Source organism: Bos javanicus, chromosome 6, assembly GCF_032452875.1.
Source record: "Bos javanicus breed banteng chromosome 6, ARS-OSU_banteng_1.0, whole genome shotgun sequence".
Taxonomy (NCBI): Eukaryota; Metazoa; Chordata; class Mammalia; order Artiodactyla; family Bovidae; genus Bos; species Bos javanicus.
Window position 1 is genome coordinate 66652258 of NC_083873.1, and position 21978 is coordinate 66674235.

The window sequence follows — 21978 nt, forward strand, 5'->3', positions numbered from 1 at the left end:
GCGGCAACCTCCACATTTCTAACAACAAGGCTATGTACTAAGGCGCAAGTAAGACTTATAGACAAATGTACTGATTTTTAAGTCCAAAGATATTACTAGCCCTGTACCGAGAGATACTTCTACACAAACTGAGGCTTAAGATAATCAAGGTAGAGCTTTCTTTTCCAACAGAGAACCAATTTATTTGGCTTACTTTTTCTTTGGGGGCTTCACAGATAATAACAGACTGCTTTTAAAGTGTGTTCAAGCATATTGTTTGGCAATGGGAGGCATTAAATGGCTTCTCTGCACATGGTTAGTTTTGGAAGCCATTGCATTCAATTTCAGAAGCCATTTCCTTCTAACTGGAATCTAATTGAATTGAAGAGTATGTGCTACACTTTTCTCTCTATTGTAGTGTTTCCCCATAAAACAGCTAACTGAATCTACCTGTGCTGTTTAAGTGTTTAACCACTAATTTTCACCCTTAGGAATGAGTTTTCAGTGTAAGTTGCATGAGACTTGTATTTACCACCAAAAAAGGTTTCTGGCTGACCGGAACTGTGGGGACCAGTGCATTAGGCAATCTGAAATTATTTGTGTGGGAATCCTTTAAGCACTAGGTAACTTCCAACGTTTTGTTTTGCTCCCAAGGAAAGACTATTTCTGGGGTTGGAGCACACACTTACCATCACTGCAACTCTCCTCATCACTTCCATCCTTACAGTCCTCGTCTCCATCACACTGGAAAGTGCTGGGGATGCACTGTCCATTTCTGCATTCCACCAGACCCTGGCTGTGACACGCTAGGGAACACCAAAATAATGCATTTTAATTATCTGTCTTTCTTTCAGTGTGCGGATCATATCCATGATTCCTGTTTATCTGGCATCACCAAGAAATGAAGTGTTCTAAACATCTGAACGTTCTGCCCAAATGAATGAATGTGTCATTAAGTTTTTTCATCCCAAGTGTTCTTGGAATGCAAGGTTGTCTATCTGGAATATCTCTTGCCCTATTAAGTAGAACTTACTTAAAACTAACCTTTTCTAGATCACTGCATAAGTGAAACTAGTATTAACGATGATAGTAGTTATACTGGGCTTCCCAGGTGGCTCAGTGGTAAAGAATCTGCCTGCAATGCAGGAGACGCGGGTTCAATCCCTGGGTCAGGAAGATCCCCTGGAGAAGGAAATGACAATCCACTCCAGTATTCTTGCCTGGGAAATCCCATGGACAGAGGAACCTGGCGGGCTACAGTGCATGGAGTCACAAAAGAATCGGATGTTACTTAGTGACCAAACAACAAGCAGTTTAACTAATGATAAAAAAACTACAATTTCTTAAATGTTTACTTTATGGCAATAGCTGTGCTAGGAGTATTACATATCTAATCTCAAACCCTCATAAGAAATTTGTAAAGTGTGTATTATCAACCTAGTTTAGAATAAAGAAACTGAAGCTTAGAGACTTTAGCGTGTGTGTTATACTCTCAAGGCTGTTGACAAGTAGGGCCAGAATATGGAAGGAAGATTTTTTAACCCTAAGCCCCAGGATTTCACTCTGCCCCAACCTGACCTAATGCACCAATGAAATGCATAATACCTACCCCACAATAAACACTTTATTTCAAAACTTGCTTATGACATCTGCTATTTAAAAGGATGATCTAGTGACCATTAACCTTTCAGGAACCGGATGTCTTAATTCTATCCCTATTGTCTTTTAAAGCATCAGAAACCCCTGTATCATGTGACCTCAGCCTTCACAGAGTTGCTGTCTACATACACGTGAGCACCATGTTCTTGCTTTTCCAAGATCCATCAAAATACAGTCCACTCTGTTTCACAATGTCCACTCAGCTAGGACTCAGATGATATTCCAGTTCAAATATAATTCAGGAAAGAGGAAAGCCGGGCATAGTGTTTGCTAATTATTTTAAATGAGTTTTCTTGTCAACATAAAACCCATGCAACTTACATTTCTATTTATGCCTTAAATTACAAGCAAATTAAACAGCTAATCTCATATGTAGCCACTGTTTCTACTTTTATTAGACAGTAAAAGATGGAATAAAAAGTTTAATTAGCTCAAATATGCATAAAATGCACCTTATTAACTCTTTCAGGTCAATATTACTCTTCTTTAGTTCAGTTCAGTTGCTCAGTCGTGTCCGACTCTTTGCGACCCCATGAATTGCAGCACACCAGGCCTCCCTGTCCATCACCAACTCCCGGAGTTCACTGAGACTCACGTCCATCGAGTCAGTGATGCCATCCAGCCATCTCATCCTCTGTCGTCCCCTTCTCCTCCTGCCCCAATCCCTCCCAGCATCAGAGTCTTTTCCAATGAGTCAACTCTTCCATGAGGTGGCCAAAGTACTGGAGTTTCAGCTTTAGCATCATTCCTTCCAAAGAAATCCCAGGGCTGATCTCCTTCAGAATGGACTGGTTGGATCTCCTTGCAGTCCAAGGGACTCTCAAGAGTCTTCTCCAACACCACAGATCAAAAGCATCAATTCTTCGGCGCTCAGCCTTCTTCACAGTCCAACTCTCACATCCATACATGACTACAGGAAAAATCATAACCTTGACTAGACGGACCTTTGTTGGCAAGGTAATGTATCTGCTTTTGAGTATGCTATCTAGGTTGGACATAACTTTCCTTCCAAGGAGTAAGCGTCTTTTAATTTCATGGCTGCAGTCACCATCTGCAGTGATTTTGGAGCCCCCAAAAATAAAGTCTGACACTGTTTCCACTGTTTCCCCATCTATTCATTTTATTATTCCCTATCAAGTATAATATACTTTCTAGGAAAAAAATGTGGCAAGCCATACGCTATTTTACTAGGTAGTGTAACAGCTACCTGAAGACTCTTTAAAAAAAAGAAAAAAAACAATTGAAGCATAGTTGATTTATAATATCTTGTTAGTTTCAGGTATATAGCACAGTGATTCAATTATACATATATACTTCCATGTATATGTACCTATTCCTATTGGTTACTACAAAATATTAAGTATAGTTCACTGTGCTACACAGTAGACCTTGTTGGTTACTTATTTTATATACAGCAGTGTGTCTATGTTAATCCCAAAGTCCTAATTTATTTTTCCTTTTCTTTCCCCTTTGGTAACATAACTTTGTTTCCTGTGTCTGTGAGTCTGCGTCTGTTTGGCAAATAAGTTCATTTGTGTAATTTTTTTAGATTCCACATACAAGTGATGTCATATCTACTTGTCTACCTCTGTCTAGCTTACTTCACTTAGGACGATAATCTATAGGTCCATCCATGTTGCTGCAAATGGCATTATTTCATCATGTTTTATGGCTGAGTGATATTCCACAGTATACACAGACCACATCTTCTTTATCCATTCATCTGTCAAGGAACATTTAGGTTGCTTCCATGTCTTGGTTACTGTAAATAGTACTGCTATGAATATATGGGTGCATGTACCCTTTTGAATTTTGGGTTTCTCCAAATATACTCACCAGAAATAAGACTCAGAAATAAGGCTCTGAAGTAATAATACCATCACACACTCTGTGTAACTCCATCAGCCCTGAAGGCTCTCTTCTCTCTGTCAGTTCTCCCTATGCTCTCTCACAAATGGTGCCTGTGGGCACGTGTGGAGGCTCTTGCTTAACTGCTAATATACTGTTTGCAGACAGAAAGTTCCCAGTCTCTGGGAAGAATATCTGCTTTGACAAAGTCACAAAAGAAGATTTGTGGGTAATGCGAGAGAAAACAGCCACCTGCTTGGCCAGAGTGGCCAAGTCAGGCTTTGAGTTTTGGAAAGAGGAATTCAGACATCAGGTATACTACACTGTTATTGTCATCCTACCATTCAGTTATCATCTGTATAGGCCAGGACCGAAGTGTAAAAACCTGTTTAGATAGTGAGCCTTGAGTGTATTTCACTAAACAGACAGAAGTGGGAAAATGAACAAGATGAAAACCTTCAGGGCACTCACAGCAATTGACTTCATCGGATTTATCCACGCAGTCGTGGTCCCCATCACACACCCATTCAATGGCAATGCAGCGCCCGTCTCCACAGCGATGTTCCTCTATGGGGTTGCAATCTGGAGGAAGCAAGCACTCAGGAGGATGGAGAGAACCAACATGACAAACACTTGGAATGTATGGCCCATAGTGCCGGTACAAGTTAGAAAGTTCTTCTGTCACTAAATAATACACGACCAAAAATTTGAGAGCTAATCACAAAGTCAAAATGGTAAACAAGCAAGAAGAATTCAGCCGGTTTTATTAAAAATTCAGGAGAGGACATTCAGAATTAAACACAGTTCTTTAAAATGTGGTGGCTCAGTGGTAAATCCATCTGCTAATGCAGGAGACATGGGTTCGATCCTTGGGTTGGGAAGATTCCCTGAAGAAGGAAACTGCAACCCACTCCAGTATTCTTGTCTGGGAAATCCCATGGACAGAGGAGCCTGGTGGGCTACAGTTCACAGGGTCACAAAAGAATCGAACATGACTTAGCAACTAAACAACTTTAAAAGGTTCATTCCTCTTTTTAACTGAGATATAATTGACATAAAATGTTGTGTAAATGTATCCTAAATGAGATAAGTTAGAGAAAAATACTGTATATCACATGTGGAAAAAAGCTGAATTTGTACAACATAGACAAGTGGCTAGCAGGGGCTGGTGTGGGCTGTATTGGAAAGATGTTGTTTACAGGTACAAACATGCAACTAGTATGTGGATTCCTTCTTTAAAAGATAAGATGAGTTTTGAACGTAAAACAAACCCTTGATGTCTCCACTGCAGAAGTCGCCCTGTAGTGCATGGCAATCAAATACAGGAGAGGTCTTTGGTTATATATAACAAGAGGATCAAGCATTGCAAGCAGAGTTTTGCTCAAGAGCTCAAATCTAACCATGAGCCACTGACTCCAACCAAAGAAGAAACACTTTCAAAGAGACAAAAACATATTAACTCCCATTTCCGTTCCACTTCTTTAACGTTTCTTTAGTATGACTTTACCCAAGAAATATTACATTTACATATAAGACATGACAGACTAGTAATTGGAAAAGCCTCCTCTTCCTGAAAATTAAGAAACCATTTTGTAATTTAACTCACTAACCACACTAACAAACAATGAACTACAAGGCTTTGATTATAAATTCCTATAATTTTAAGTGAAAACCTTTAGGGAAATAATGTTACTTACCACAGTTTTGTTCATCACTCAGATCTCCACAGTCATCATATCCATCACACACCAGGCTATAATTAAGGCACTTGCCTGTGTGACAGTGAAACAGATTCTCGCTGCAATCTGAAAAAAAGAAAAAGAAAAAACAGAAGCCACTGATGGGTCACCAGAGCAGAATAGGATGTTACCGTAGTAGCTGGTATAACAGAATCATATCATGGGGGGGTGGGGGGGATCATAATGGTGACCTGGTCCACATCTGCTGTTTCCCAGGGGAGGAGACTGTGGTGCAGAGGGAGCCACTGACGTGCTCAAGGTCATATAACAAGTAACTGTAGAACCATGATGAGGACCCACTGGCTCCCAAGCCAATGCTCTTATCACTTCCTGAAAATGCCCACATTCCACGCTATGTCACTTGAAAGCTTCCTCATAGCCAAATATGAGAAAAGACACTCTCAAACCACCATAGTTTCTAGTGAAGTTCACTTTCATACAGAATGAATACTTCATAGACAGTGAGTAGTTATTTCTTTAAAAAGTTTACTTTAAAATGAAAGCCTAGTTTTGTCAATGGTAAACATAGACATAACAAAGAGAAAAACTCGTTTACATTACAGAGTCGTTACTCACATTACTCACACAACTTTACCACTTAAGTCAACTGACTGTTTCATAGCATGACCCTCAGATAAGCAGTACTGTCCTAGATTATGATGCCAAAATAAGAAAAAGTGATGTAATCCTTGAAGAAAGTAGGTAAAAACACTAGACCATTCAGGTATGACCTAAATCAAATTCCTTATGACTATACAGTAGAAGTGAAAAATAGATTTAAGGGACTAGATCTGATAGACAGAGTGCCTGATGAACTATGGACAGAGGTTCGTGACATTGTACAGGAGACAGGGAGCCAGACCATCCCCAAGAAAATGAAATGCAAAAAAGCAAAATGGCTGTCTGAGGAAGCCTTACAAATAGCTGTGGAAAGAAGAGAAGTGAAAGCAAAGAGGAAAAGAAAAGATACACCCATTTGAATGCAGAGTTCCAAACAATAGCAAGGAGAGATAAGAAACCCTTCCTCAGTGATCAGCGCAAAGAAACAAAGGAAAACAATAGAATGGAAAAGACTAGAGATCTCTTTAAGAAAGCAAAGATGGGCTCAATAAAGGACTAGAATGGTATGGACCTAACAGAAGCAGAAGATATTAAGAAGAGGTGGCAAGAATACACAGAAGAACTGTATAAAAAATATCTTCATGACTCAGATATCGTGATGCTGTGATCACTCACCTACAGCCAGACATCCTGGAATGTGAAGTCAAGTGGGCCTTAGGAAGAAGCATCACTACAACAAAGCTAATGGAGGTGATGGCATTCCAGTTGAGCTATTTCAAATCCTAAAAGATGATGCTGTGGAAGTGCCACACTCAATATACCAGCAAATTTGGAAAACTCAGCAGTGGACACAGGACTGGAAAAGGTCACTTTTCACTCCAATCCCAAAGACAGGCAATGCCAAAGAATGCTCAAACTACTGCACTATGGCACTCATCTCACACGCTAGTAAAGTAATGCTCAAAATTCTCCAAGCCAGGCTTCAGTAATATGTGAATCGTGAATTTTCAGATGTTCAAGCTGGTTTTAGAAAAGACAGAGGAACCAAAGATCAAATTGCCAACATCCGCTGGATCATTAAAAAGGCAAGACAGTTCCAGAAAAACATCTTATTTCTGCTTTATTGACTATGCCAAAGCTTTTTTGTGGATCACAATCAACTGTGGAAAATTCTGAAAGAGATGGCAATACCAGACCACCTGACCTGCCTCTTGAGAAATCTGTATGCAGGGTCAGGAAGCAACAGTTCGAACTGGACATGGAACAGCAGACTGGTTCCAAATAGGAAAAGGAGTACGTCAAGGCTGTATACTGTCACCCTTTTTATTTAACTTATATGCAGAGTACATCATGAGAAACACTGGGCTGGAGAAAGCACAAGCTGGAATCAAGATTGCCGGGAGGAATATCAATAACCTCAGATATGCAAATGACACCACCCTTATGGCAGAAAGTGAAGAGGAACTAAAAAGCCTCTTGATGAAAGTGAGAGGAGAGTGAAAATGTTGGCTTAAAACTCAAGATTCAGAAAACTAAGATCCTGGCATCCAGTCCCATCACTTCATGGCAAATAGATGGGGAAACAGTGGCTGACTTTATTTTTGGGGCTTCAAAATCACTGCAGACAGTGACTGTAGCCATGAAATTAAAAGACACTTACTCCTTGGAAGGAAAGTTATGACCAACCTACACAGCATATTAAAAAGCAGAGACATTATTTTGTCAACAAAGGTCTATCTAGTCAAGGCTATGGTTTTCCAGTGGTCATGTGTGGATGTTGAACTGTAAAGAAAGCTTAACATGGAAGAATTGATGCTTCTGAACTGCGGTATTGGAGAAGACTCTTGAGAGCCCCTTGGACTACAAGGAGATCCAACCAGTCCATCCTAAAGGAGATCAGTCCTGGGTGTTCATTGGAGGGACTGATGTTGAAGCTGAAACTCCAATACTTTGGCCACTGATGTGAAGAGCTGACTCATTTGAAAACACCCTGATGCTGGGAAAGATTGAGGGAAGGAGGAGAAGGGAACGACAGAGGATAAGATGGATGTATGGCATCACCGACTCAATGGACATGAGTTTAGGTAAACTCCAGGAGTTGGTGATGGACGGGGAGGCCTGGAATGCTGTGGTCCATGGGGTCGCAAAGAGTCGTACATGACTGAGTGACTGAACTGCACTGAACTGAACTTCAAGAAGCTTACAGTTTGATGTTGGAATAAACATCATGGAAGGAAATTTTAATAAGAAGATAGATCTTGTTCTTGAGTAAACCAGAACTCCTACCCTAGTTCTTCCATCTATTGGCTATGATGTTGAGTGTATTAGTTAAAATTTGCATCTGTAAACTTAATTATGAACTTATGATAAGAACAACTACTTAATAGAGTTCAGTTCAGTTCAGTCACTGAGTCGTGTTCAACTCTTTGCGACCCCATGAATCGCAGCATGCCAGGCCTCCCTGTCCATCACCAACTCCCAGAGTTCAACCAGACTCACGTCCATCGAGTCAGTGATGCCATCCAGCCATCTCATCCTCTGTCATCCCCTTCTCCTCCTGCCCCCAATCCCTCTCAGCATTAGAGTCTTTTCCAATGACTCAACTCTTCACATGACTAAAAAGTACTGAGTTTCAGCTTTAGCATCATTCCTTCCAAAGAAATCCCAGGGCTGATCTCCTTCAGAATGGACTGGTTGGATCTCCTTGCAGTCCAAGGGACTCTCAAGAGTCTTCTCCAACACCACAGTTCAAAAGCATCAATTCTTCGGTGCTAAGCCTTCTTCACAGTCCAAATCTCACATCCATACATGACCACAGGAAAAACCATAGCCTTGACTAGACAAACCTTTGTTGGCAAAGGAATGTCTCTGCTTTTGAATATGCTATCTAGTTTGGTCATAACTTTCCTTCCAAGGAGTAAGCGTCTTTTAATTTCATGGCTGCAGTCACCATCTGCAGTGATTTTGGAGCCCCCCAAAATAAAGTCTGACACTGTTTCCACTGTTTCCCCATCTATTTCCCATGAAGTGATGGGACCGGATGCCATGATCTTCGTTTTCTGAATGTTGAGCTTTAAGCCAACTTTTTCACTGTCCTCTTCCACTTTTGTCAAGAGGCTTTTTAGTTCCTCTTCACTTTCTGCCGTAAGGGTGGTATCATCTGCATATCTGAGGTTATTGATATTTCTCTCAGCAATCTTGATTCCAGTTTGTGTTTCTTCCAGTCCAGCGTTTCTCATGATGTACTCTGCATAGAAGTTAAATAAGCAGGGTGACAATATACAGCCTTGACGAACTCCTTTTCCTATTTGGAACCAGTCTATTGTTCCATGTCCAGTTCTAACTGTTGCTTCCTGACCTGCATACAGATTTCTCAAGAGGCAGGTCAGGTGGTCTGGTATTCCCATCTCTTTCAGAATTTTCCACAGTTGATTGTGATCCACACAGTCAAAGGCTTTGGCATAGTCAATAAAGCAGAAATAGATGCTTTTCTGGAACTCTCTTGCTTTTTCCATGATCCAGTGGATGTTGGCAATTTGATCTCTGGTTCCTTTGCCTTTTCTAAAACCAGCTTGAACATCAGGAAGTTCATGGTTCACATATTACTAAAGCCTGGCTTAGAGAATTTTGAGCATTACTTTACTAGCATGTGAGATGAGTGCCATTGTGCAGTAGTTTGAGCATTCTTTGGCATTGCCTTTCTTTGGGATCAGAATGAAAAGTGACCTTTTCCAGTCCTGTGGCCACTGCTGAGTTTTCCAAATTTGCTGGCATATTGAGTGCAGCACTTTCACAGCATCATCTTTCAGGATTTGAAATAGCTCAACTGGAATTCCACCACCTCCACTAGCTTTGTTCGTAGTGATGCTTTCTAAGGCCCACTTGACTTCACACTCCAGGATGTCTGACTCTAGGTCAGTGATCACACCATCATGATTATCTGGCTCGTGAAGATCTTTTTGTACAGTTCTTCTGTGTATTCTTGCCTTCTCTTCTTAATATCTTCTGTTTCTGTTAGGTCCATACCATTTTTGTCCTTTATCGAGCCCATCTTTGCATGAAATGTTCCCTTGGTATCTCTAATTTTCTTGAAGAGATCTCTAGTCTTTCCCATTCTGTTGTTTTCCTCTATTTCTTTGCATTGATCGCTGAAGAAGGCTTTCTTATCTCTTCTTGCTATTCTTTGGAACTCTGCATTCAGATGGTTATATCTTTCCTTTTCTCCTTTGCTTTTCACTTCTCTTCTTTTCACAGCTATTTGTAAGGACTCCCCAGAAAGCCATTTTGCTTTTTTGCATTTCTTTTCCATGGGGATGGACTTGATCCCTGTCTCCTATAGAATGTCATGAACCTCATTCCATAGTTCATCAGGCACTCTATCAGATCTAGGCCAAGAGAAGACTCTATACATGGACATCACCAGATGGTCAACACCGAAATCAGATTGATTATATTCTTTGTAGCCAAAGATGGAGAAGCTCTATACAGTCAGTAAAAACAAGACCAGGAGCTGACTGTGGCTCAGATCATGAACTCCTTATTGCCAAATTCAGACTTAAATTGAAGAAAGTAGGGAAAACCACGAGACCATTCAGATATGACCTAATAGAGTTAGGGGAAGACATAAATAATAATGTATGTAAGATGCCAAGGCAATTCAATGGGAAAAGAATACTCTTCAACAAATGATGTGGGGACAACTGGATTGCAAGTATGCAAAGTTAAACTCTGATGTTTATCTCAAAGCATATCAAAAAATCTCAAAATGGATTATAGATTTCAATGTAAGAGCTAAAATTATGAAGCTTCTAGAAAAAAAATAAGAAAAAAGTCTTTCTGATGGGGGGTGGCAAAGAATTCTTGGATATGATAATAAAAGCACATACCTAAAAAATAATAAATGATATTCATTAAAATTAAAAAGATCTTCCCAGTTACTAAAGAATATGCCTACAATGCAGGAAACCCGAGTTTGATTCCTGGGTTGGGAAGATCCCCTGGAGAAGGGAATGGCTACCCACTCCAGTATTCTTGCCTGGAGAATCCCATGGACAGATTCTTTTGGGCTGTTACAGTCCATGGGGTCGCAGAGTCAGAAATGACTGAGTGACTAAACACTTCCACTTTTAAAATTAAAAACATTCGTGCTTCCAAAGATGCTATTTTAAAGATGAGAAAACAAGTCACATGCTGAAAAAAAATATTTTCAAAGCATGTATCTGATAAAGGACTTATATCCAGAATATACATAGATGTCTTATACTCAATAATAAGACAAACCACCCAATTACAAAGAAACAAAAGAACTTGAATAGAAAGTCTTCATGAAGGATATACAAATGGCTGATAAGCACATGAAAAGGTGCTCAATGTAATTAATCATTAAGGAAATGCAAATAAAACCACAATAAGATACTATTATATATCCCCTAAAATAGCTGTAATAGATAAGACAGACAATATCAAGTATTATCAAGGATTCTCAGAAATCGAAACCCTCATATATAGTTGGTGGGGGTGTAAAATAATAATGCCACAATGGACAGCAGTTTGACAGCTTCTTATAAGCTTAACTATGACTTCATGAGATTCATGAATTCCACTCTTAGAAAAATCTACCCAAGAGAAGTGAAACATATACTCACACAATGACTGGCATGTGAATGTTTATCACAGTGTTATTCATAATAGCCAAAGCCTAGAAATAATCCAAATGCTCAACAACTGGTAAATGTACAAGCGAAATGTAGTGTATCCATACAATGGGACACTGCTCAGCAATTAAAAGTATCAAACTACTGATGCATGTGACAGCATCGATGAAGCTCAGACACATTTTGCTAAGTGAAAGAAACCAAATACAAAAACTACATATTGTGCGACCCATTTATAAAGTTTCTGGAAAAGGCAAACTTACAGAGACAGATGTGGCTGTGGCTGGATATGTGGGAGTGAGGACGGAATGCAGATAAATAGGAGGGAAATGTGGGGAAAGATGGGAAAGGTCTAGAAGTGGATCATGGTGAGGGTTTCACAATCCTATAAATTTACTAAATAACTTTACGGTATATAAGTTATACTTCAATAAGGTAAAAATGTTTACATGTAAAGGCTGTAGTTAGTAGCAACTAGACTTCTTAAATGTATTGGATTGGTCAAAAAGTTCATTCAGGTTTTTTTGTAAGATGTCATGGGAAAATCCAAATGAACTCTTGGCCAACCCAATATTATCTTTGCCCTTGGAGTGAATTAAGTTCAAAAACAGATTCTTAAGGCTGGAGAGGGATCATGGAAGATGTGCAGAGTTTTAGTAGAGTGGATGGAATGAAAATTTCAGCATGTTTCAAGTAGAAGGAAAGAACAAAGCAAGAACAAGCAACAAGAACAAAGCAAGAACAAAGGAAAGAAGTGAGAAAAAAAGCCACATATGAGGATTAGTCTGCTTGACTGATAACGATCAAGAATCTAATGGTAAACATTCCCGCCTCCTGAATTCCAGCTAATTGTTTCTCCTGAAGCAAAAGTCTGCCTCTGATACAATCGGTGATGGGTACTTCTTTACCATGGGGCTTCCCAGGTGGCATTAGTGGTAAAGAACCCGCCTGCCAATGCAGGAGATATGAGATGTGGGTTCGATCCCTGGGTTAGGAAGATACCCCGGAGGAGGGCATGGCAACCCACTCTAGCATTATTGACTGGACAGAAGAGCGTGTGGGCTACAGTCCTTAGGGTTGCAAAGAGTCAGACATGACTGAAGCGACTTTGCACACATGCACCTCTTTAAACATCCCAAATTCTGTAACAATTCATTATTAAAAATCTTGGGCACTGACTAGTGAAACAGTGAGTCACATCAAAATATTATACTTGTTATTTACATGAATCATCAACTTCTATTTCAAACAGCACTCTTCTAAGAAGTCATTTAAATACTTTCAGAATCACACCATTTTAGGCATGGAATGTGCCTTAGAGATGATCTGTTCAGTACCATCATTAAGAGGGTGTACACATGTGCACATACATAAACAGATACAGAAACTTGTAAGTCCTTTTTTTTTTTTTTCATTTCCCCTGGGCCAAATAATTTTCAAATGAGGACAATGATCATAAGGGAAAACATAAGGACTAAAAAGAGGTGCCAGTCTTCACCTTGACCGTACTATTTCCCCCATGCAGCCTAGGGTGCTAACTCCCCATCCTGCACCCTATTGCCAGCTGAGCTGACCACACACATACCGGCTGAGTCAAGAAAGGTTGACTGAGGTTCTCCTGCCCACTGAGCTAAGTTGGGGAACTTGTGCATCAAGATAGATACATTTCCTCGGGAAATGTTAAAGATCTTTTTTTTGTTTTATTTTCATCTCTTATGAGAAGTTTCGAATCAGCATTACGGGGGGATCTTCACCTTGACCATCAGTGCAGAAGTACTTACATCACCAGAGGGAGGAGGCAGTGTGAAGGGGTGATAGATTTTAAACATATGAATTAATATTTTTTAAGCAGTACACTTCACTTTTTTGGATGGTAGGACTGGAGAATCAAATACTTCTTTCAGAATCTGATTAACCTGAGAACACTTAAAATATTCCCAAGGTCCATTCTGGGATCCCTGGTAATTCATACAAAAAAAAACCTCGTCGGATGTATTTTGTAAATTAATGCCGTCATTGATTAACTTATTTCATAAATGGAGATGATTCAAACATTTTTTATAATTCCTCATTATTCATACAGGTACAGGCTCAACTTTCCACTGCTATGACTTTCTTGGTTAGAAGCCATTCTCTGACGTTAGATACAAAATTAGCTGCATTTGGAAAACAACTTGTTACCTCCCTAAGGTCTGTGTGATTAGTAAACACAGAAAACCTTAACCAGAGGCAGTGCACACCCAGAAATACATAGCAAATAGCAAAGATCACAGTGCTTCCTTTTATTGGAATAAATGTTTGTTTCACCTGAAAAGAGATGCTATAAGGGCAATTTGGGGCCAACAGATCAAAACTTACAGAAGCTGCTTGCTGTGCTTTTCTTGCTCAATACAAGCATAATTTTGCATAACCTAAGGTGGGTATTTTTCTAGATACAGATCTTTTTTTTTTTTTCTGAATGAGAGTTTTGATACAAAATGCTGCTTCTAAAGTTCTTGCATGGTAATATTTATTTCAGTCTGGCATCTTACACTATTAACTTTTATCCCTCAAAAATGTCATTAAATGAAAAGAGACAGCTAAGGAACAGAAAATCTTTTTTTAAGAGCTTCATTCAATTTGCTCAGTCTCTTGAGTCTATAAACATAATCATGTTGCCTCAACTCAGGATTCAAGTAGAGATGCTCAATTTCCACCCAGAAACAGCCTTTTTTTGAGATGACCAAGAGGTTAACCAGTTTGCCCACAGTTTTCCAGCTTGTTACAGTGACCTGGGCTTCTTGATGTCCTGAGGGTTTTCAGCTATTGACTTCTAGCTCCAAAATGGGATTTCTCAACTGCAGTACTGTGGACACGTGGGGCTGGGTGACTCTGTTGTGGGGAGCTATCCTGTGCGCTGCATGTTTAGCAACAATCCCAGCCACTGCCCACTAAATGCCAGTAGCATCCCCTTAAACGTCCCCGGTGGTTACAATCAAATAGGTCTCTATATACTACAAAACATCTAGAAGGGAATATTGTCTCCAACAGAGAGCCACTGTTCTGGAATATCCAAGCATCACCTTATTCCAAGGCCAGTTTTAATCCTGTCTTTCCCGTTGGCTCTCTCATGCCAATCTGGCAACCAGTGATCTGTGCTCTTCTCTCTCACAAGATCTTTCTGTTTACACCATCTTTTGCTTTGCCATACCTATTATATTGGGCTTCCCAGGCAGCACTAGTGGTAAAGAACTGGCCTACCAATGCAGGAGACATAAGAGACATGGGTTCAATCCCACAATTGGGAAGATCTCCTAGAGAAGGGCATGGCAACCCATGCCAGTATTCTTGCCTAGAGAATCCCATGGACAGAGAAGCCTGGCGGGCTACAGTCCATAGAGTCACAAAGAGTCAGACACAACTGAAGTGACTTAGCGTGCACATCTATTATATTGTTCTAAAATACGATATTTAATTATCTCCGTGTTTATGTTATGATCTCTATGCCATTTCCCTGATTAGACTAAAAGGCTCATGAAGCAAAAAAATCATGTCTTAACAGTCTTTATATTTACTAGGTATCTAGAACGTTGCACTCATCTGACACACTAGTAAAGTAATGCTCAAAATTCTCCAAGCCAGGCTCCGGCAATACGTGAACCATGAACTTCCTGATGTTCAAGCTGGTTTTAGAAAAGGCAGAGCAACCAGAGATCAAATTGCCAACATCTGCTGGATCATGGAAAAAGCAAGAGAGTTCCAGAAAAGCATCTATTTCTGCTTTATTGACTATGCCAAAGCCTTTGATTGTGTGGATCACAATAAACTGTGGAAAATTCTGAAAGAGATGGGAATACCAGACCACCTGATCTGCCTCTTGAGAAATCTGTAGGCAGGTCAGGAAGCAACAGTTAGAACTGGACATGGAACAACAGACTGGTTCCAAATAGGAAAAGGAGTATGTCAAGGCTGTATATTGTCACCCTGCTTATTTAACTTCTATGCAGAGTACATCATGAGAAACGCCTGACTGGAAGAAACACAAGCTGGAATCAAGATTGCTGAGAGAAATATCAATAACCTCAGATATGCAGATGACACCACCCTTATGGCAGAAAGTGAAGAGGAACTAAAAAGCCTATTGATGAAAGTGAAAGAGGAGAGTGAAAAAGTTGGCTTAAAGCTCAACATTCAGAAAATGAAGATCATGGCATCCAGTCCCATCACTTCATGGAAAATAGATGGGGAAACCAGTGGAAACAGTGTCAGACTTGATTTTTTTGGGCTCCAAAATCACTGCAGATGGTGACTGCAGCCATGAAATTAAAAGATGCTTACTCCTTGGAAGGAAAGTTATGACCAACCTAGATGGCATTTTCAAAAGCAGAGACGTTACTTTGCCAACAAAGGTCCATCTAGTCAAGGCTATGGTTTTTCTTGTGGTCATGTATGGATGTGAGAGTCGGACTGTGAAGAAGGCTTAGCACCGAAGAATTAATGCTTTTGAACTGTGGTGTTGGAGAAGACTCTTGAGAGTTCCTTGGACTGCAAGGAGATCCAACCAGTCCATTCTGAAGGAGATCAGCCCTGGGATTTCTTTGGAAGGAATGATGCTAAAGCTGAAACTCCAGTACTTTGGCCACCTCATGCGAAGAGTTGACTCATTGTTAAAGGCTCTGATGCTGGGAGGGATTGGGGGCAGGAGGAGAAGGGGACGACAGAGGATGAGATGGCTGGATGGCATCACTGACTCAATGGACGTGAGTCTGAGTGAACTCCGGGAGTTGGTGATGGACAGGGAGGCCTGGTGTGCTGCGATTCATGGGGTCGCAAAGAGTCGGACACAACTGAGTGACTGATCTGATCTGATCTAGAACATGCTTCACACACAGCAGGAATTCAAAACTATTCAGTAATTTTATTGATTCCATATCATCAGATGGCCTCAAAACAGGAGTGAATTTTCCAGACATCTGAAAATTCTTCCATTAGGGTAGAATGAAATATTTTTATTTTTATTAATTTGGTAGAAATTTTTCTAGTATTTATTTGCTCCCCTGTCCTAATAAATATAGTAGCTACAGTCATTTTTGATGATTCAGAAACATTATTTGGAATATCAGTTTTTATTCTGTGCTACTTGGGTGGCCTCCTTTCCAAGATAGCTTCATGTGGTGCTGTTTTTAAAATCATTGTGCATATTGTAGTATTTCTGTCTCCTCCACAATGTATCACCTGACCTTTGGTGGGGCAGGAGTGGGAGGGATGTTAGAAGGATGGCATGGAGAATAAGATAACAACCACAGTCACAACCATAAATCCTAATGCCTTTTGAGAATTAATGCATGCCAGGCACTGGTCTCTGTACTTGACATCTAGTGATTCATTATTCTGCTCAACAATTCTAGAGATAGTTAGTATAATAGTATTATTTATTGTCTCCACTTTACTGATGAGGACACTGAGACCCCAGAGAGACTGAGTACCTTGCCATATTTACAGAGGCAGGAAATGATAAAGAAGAAATAGGAGGAGCTTCCCTGGTGGCTCAGTGGTAAAGAATTTGCCTGCCAATGCAGGAGACACGGGTTCAATCCCTAGTCCTCCTTGGAGCAACCGTGTCACAACAATTGAGCCTGTGCTCTGGAGCCTGGGAACTGCAACTACTCAGCCCACATGCCTCAGCTACTGAAACTTGCATGCCCTAGAACCCATGCTCCACAATAAGAGAAGCCACCGCAGTGAGAAGCCTGCAGCTAGACAGCAGTCCCCGCTTGCCACAGTTAGAGAAAAGCCCACACAGCAAGGAAGACCCAGCACAGCCAAAAAGAAAGAAAGGAGGAAAGAAAGAAATAGGAACCCAGGCAGTCTGACTCAAGACCTCGTATTATTATCTGTGTATAACTAATTATGCTAACTAGTATATTTAGTTAACTCAGTATAATTACTGTACCACAGTACACAAAAATAAATGGGGTAACAAGCAATGTTATCCCAAATTCAGAGTGAATGACTCCTGAAATTATTTGACATTGGTTTACATGGCATAAAGTATGAGGACTTTGTGGCAGTTCTTTTCCCTGTGACAACCCACTTTCTGAGGCTTTTTCATTTGCTAAGCACCTGCTACATATCGGATGCTGTTCTAGAGCTGGTTATAGAATCATAAGATGATAGAATATTAGCAACAAAAGAGACACCAGACACCCTCTAGTGCAGTGGTTTCAAACCTGACTGCACACTAGAGTCACTGGCAGAGTTTCACAAAGGGACTGCTGTCTGGGCGCCGCCTCCAGACTGGGAGAGCTCGAATTTCTGCAAGTGCGGCTTCCTGGAGATGCTACTGTGCTGCCGGTCTTGATGACAAGGAAAACCAGGGGGTGAGATGTAGCCTATTTCAAGTCACAGAACTAAAAATTTTAAAATCACGTCCTAATTTTCAAAAATTTTTTCTCTATACGACAAAAATCCTTCTCAGCAGTTGGATACCTGTCCATTTTACCAATACTTAAGTAAGAGACAGGGCTTCCCTGGTGTCTCAGACAGTAAAGAGTCCACCTACAATGCAGGAGACCTGAGTTTGATCCCTGGGTCAGGAACATCCCCCGGAGAAGGGAATGGCAACCCACTCCAGTGTTCTTGACTGAAGAATTCCATGGACAGAGGAGCCTGGTGGGCTACAGTCCACAGGGTCGCAAAGAGTTGGACATGACTGAGCAACTAACACACACAAGGAAGAGATCAACAAACACAACAAAATGAGTTGTGAGGAGGTCAGTAAGCAGTCCCAGATACCTGGTGAGCCACTGTAATAGACAATTATCTCCCTCAACGTAACAGAGCACCCAAACTAAACATTTTCCTGTCATATGAATGATCTGAGAACAATCATTCACCAAATTTGCACTTTCTGGACATTGGCAAGTCAAAAGCAGCATTAAGAGAAATTAATTTAATTTGGACCCACTCGGGAGTGGGTTCAAATCTGGCACTTTGAACCACTGGCAAATTATTTCATTGCCATGAGCTTCACCTCTGTACCTGAACAAAAAGGAGTAATACTTCCTTTGCTGAAAATTAAACCACATCATGTAGGTAAATGCTTCCCCAGCACACTTGATTTGAGAACTCACTCAAACAGCAAACCCCTTCCCTTCCTTCCTAGGAAGGCAGTCCTCCTCCTGTACCTGTCAGAACCCTCAGAACATGGTAAATCCTTGAGCTCCAACTGGGAATGTCCAGCAAAAACCTCCTTCTCCCCTTGGGAGTATCTGTGGGCTGCATTCCAGCTCTGATCCATGCCCTAAGTCAGACATGACACTATTCCTTCACTTCAGCACGGTGACAACAGGAGGGTGGCCCCTTCCATAAACACACACGCTGCAATACCACAGGCCCTGGCATGCTAAGTTGCAGAGGCTGATGTCCTCGTAAGGTCAGCAATAATTGCATGCAAAGCTTTCAATGTCTAACTATTTTCATGAACAAGTATTCTGAAGGGATGTATTTCCTCAACGAACCAAGCCAAATGGTTTTTGAAGTATGTTCATGAGGAAGGAAAGCCTGTATCTTCCTTAATAAACTCTTCCACTCCTGGGACATTGCTGACTACCTTACAGAATAATAATAATACCTTCTTGTTCAGTGACTGACTGGGAAAATGTACTCTTTCAACAAATGCAGCAGAAAGCTCCTCTTACTGTTTAGAGTGTAATGTTCCATGCAATGGGAGACGAAGCCAGTGTTGGCCTACCTCAGAGGTAGAGGCACCTGTAGAGTTTGAATATGACACAACAAGGGCCATAATTAGGGGATAAACAAGATATTCCACTGTAACTCCCATTACTGCATATAATTCTATTGAACCACTTAAAATCACTACTGTAGGTGCTTTGTATAATATTTGCTCCCAAATCCATAGCAATATTCAGTTCAGTTCAGTCGCTCAGTCGTGTCCGACTCTTTGCAACCCCATGAATCTCAGCACACCAGGCCTCCCTGTCCATCACCAATCCTGGAGTTCACTCAGACTCACGTCCATCAAGTCAGTGATGCCATCCAGCCATCTCATCCTCTGTCGTCCCCTTCTCCTCCTGCCCCCAATCCCTCCCAGCATCAGAGTCTTTTCCAATGAGTCATCTCTTCGCATGAGGTGGCCAAAGTATTGGAGTTTCAGTTTTAGCATCATTCCTTCCAAAGAAATCCCAGGGCTGATCTCCTTCAGAATGGACTGGTTGGATCTCCTTGCAGTCCAAGGGACTCTCAAGAGTCTTCTCCAACACCACAATTCAAAAGCCATCAATTCTTTGGCGCTCAGCCTTCTTCACAGTCCCACTCTCACATCCATACATGACCATAGGAAAAACCATAGCCTTGACTAGACAGACCTTTGTTGGCAAAATAATGTCTCTGCTTTTGAATATGCTACCTAGGTTGGACATAACATTCCTTCCAAGGAGTAAGCGTCTTTTAATTTCATGGCTGCAGTCATGAAATCTGCAGTGATTTTGGAGCCCAAAAACATAAAGTCTGACACTGTTTCCACTGTTTCCCCATCTATTTTCCATGAAGTGATGGGACCAGATGCCACGATCTTCATTTTCTGAATGTTGAGCTTTAAGCCAACTTTTTCACTCTCCTCTTTCACTTTCGTCAAGCGGCTTTTTAGTTTCTCTTCACTTTCTGCCATAAGGGTGGTGTCATCTGCATATCTGAGGTTATTGATATTTCTCTCAGCAATCTTGATTCCAGCTTGTGTTTCTTCCAGTCCAGCGTTTCTCATGATGTACTCTGCATAGAAGTTAAATAAGTAGGGTGACAATATACAGCCTTGACAGACTCCTTTTCCTATTTGGAACCAGTCTGTTGTTCCATGTCCAGTTCTAACTGTTGCTTCCTGACCTGCATACAGATTTCTCAACAGGCATGTCAGGTGGTCTGGTATTCCCATCTCTTTCAGAATTTTCCACAGTTTATTGTGATCCACACAGTCAAAGGCTTTGGCATAGTCAATAAAGCAGAAATAGATGCTTTTCTGGAACTCTCTTGCTTTTTCCATGATCCAGCAGATGTTGGCAATTTGATCTCTGGTCCTCTGCCTTTTCTAAAACATCTGAAAGTTCATGGTTCACACATTGCAGAAGCCTGGCTTGGAGAATTTTGAGCATTACTTTACTAGCATGTGAGATGAGTGCAATTGTGTGGTAGTCTGAGCATTCTTTGGCATTGCCTTTCTTTGGGATCAGAATGAAAAGTGACCTTTTCCAGTCCTGTGGCCACTGCTGAGTTTTCCAAATTTGCTGGCATATTGAGTGCAGCGCTTTCACAGCATCATCTTTCAGGATTTGAAATAGCTCAACCTGAATTCCACCACCTCCACTAGCTTTGTTCGTAGTGATGCTTTCTAAGGCTCACTTGACTTCACATTCCAGGATGTCTAGCTCTAGGTCAGTGATCACACCATCATGATTATCTGGCTCGTGAAGATCTTTTTTGTACAGTTCTTCTGTGTATTCTTGCCACCTCTTCTTAATATCTTCTGCTTCTGTTAGGTCCATACCATTTCTGTCCTTTATCAAGCCCATTTTTGCATGAAATGTTCCCTTGGTATCTCTAATTTTCTTGAAAAGATCTCTAGTCTTTCCCATTCTGTTGTTTTCCTCTATTTCTTTGCATTGATTGCTGAAGAAGGCTTTCTTATCTCTTCTTGCTATTCTTTGGAACTCTGCATTCAGATGCTTATATATTTCCTTTTCTCCTTTGCTTTTCGCTTCTCTTCTTTTCACAGCTATTTGTAAGGCCTCCCCAGACAGCCATTTTACTTTTTTGCATTTCTTTTCCATGGGGATGGTCTTGATCCCTGTCTCCTGTACAATGTCACAAACCTCAGTCCATAGTTCATCAGGCACTCTATCTATCAGATCTAGGCCCTTAAATCTATTTCTCACTTCCACTGTATAATCATAAGGGATTTGATTTAGGTCATATCTGAATGGTCTAGTGGTTTTCCCTACTTTCTTCAATTTCAGTCTGAATTTGGTAATAAGGAGTTCATGATCTGAGCCACAGTCAGCTCCCGGTCTGGTTTTTGTTGACTGTATAGAGCTTCTCCATCTTTAGCTGCAAAGAATATAATCAATCTGATTACAGTGTTGACCATCTGGTGATGTCCATGTATAGAGTCTTCTCTTGTGTTGTTGGAAGAGGGTGTTTGCTATGACCAGTGCATTTTCTTGGCAAAACTCTATTAGTCTTTGCCCTGCTTCATTCCGTATTCCAAGGCCAAATTTGCCTGTTACTCCAGGTGTTTCTTGACTTCCTACTTTTGCATTCCAGTCCCCTATAATGAAAAGGACATCTTTTTTGGGTGTTAGTTCTAAAAGGTCTTGTAGGTCCTCATAGAACTGTTCAAGTTCAGTTTCTTCAGCATTACTGGTTGGGGCACAGACTTGGATTACTGTGATATTGAATGGTTTGCCTTGGAAACGAACAAAGATCATTCTGTCGTTTTTGAGATTGCATCCAAGTACTGCATTTCAGACTCTTTTGTTGACCATGAT

General features: G+C 40.8%; 1 protein-coding gene across 3 annotated transcripts in view; it reads right to left on the reverse strand.

The window, feature by feature from the left end:
• CORIN (corin, serine peptidase) overlaps positions 1-21978 on the reverse strand; it is a 300354-nt gene that overhangs the window by 86899 nt on the left and 191477 nt on the right. For all 3 annotated transcript variants that reach the window (XM_061420084.1, XM_061420083.1, XM_061420082.1), the window contains 3 exons: positions 5184-5291; positions 3958-4068; positions 669-785 (listed from right to left, as the gene is read on the reverse strand). In XM_061420084.1, the coding sequence (XP_061276068.1) occupies positions 669-785; positions 3958-4068; positions 5184-5291 (336 nt within the window). The remainder of the gene's footprint in view (positions 1-668; positions 786-3957; positions 4069-5183; positions 5292-21978) is intronic.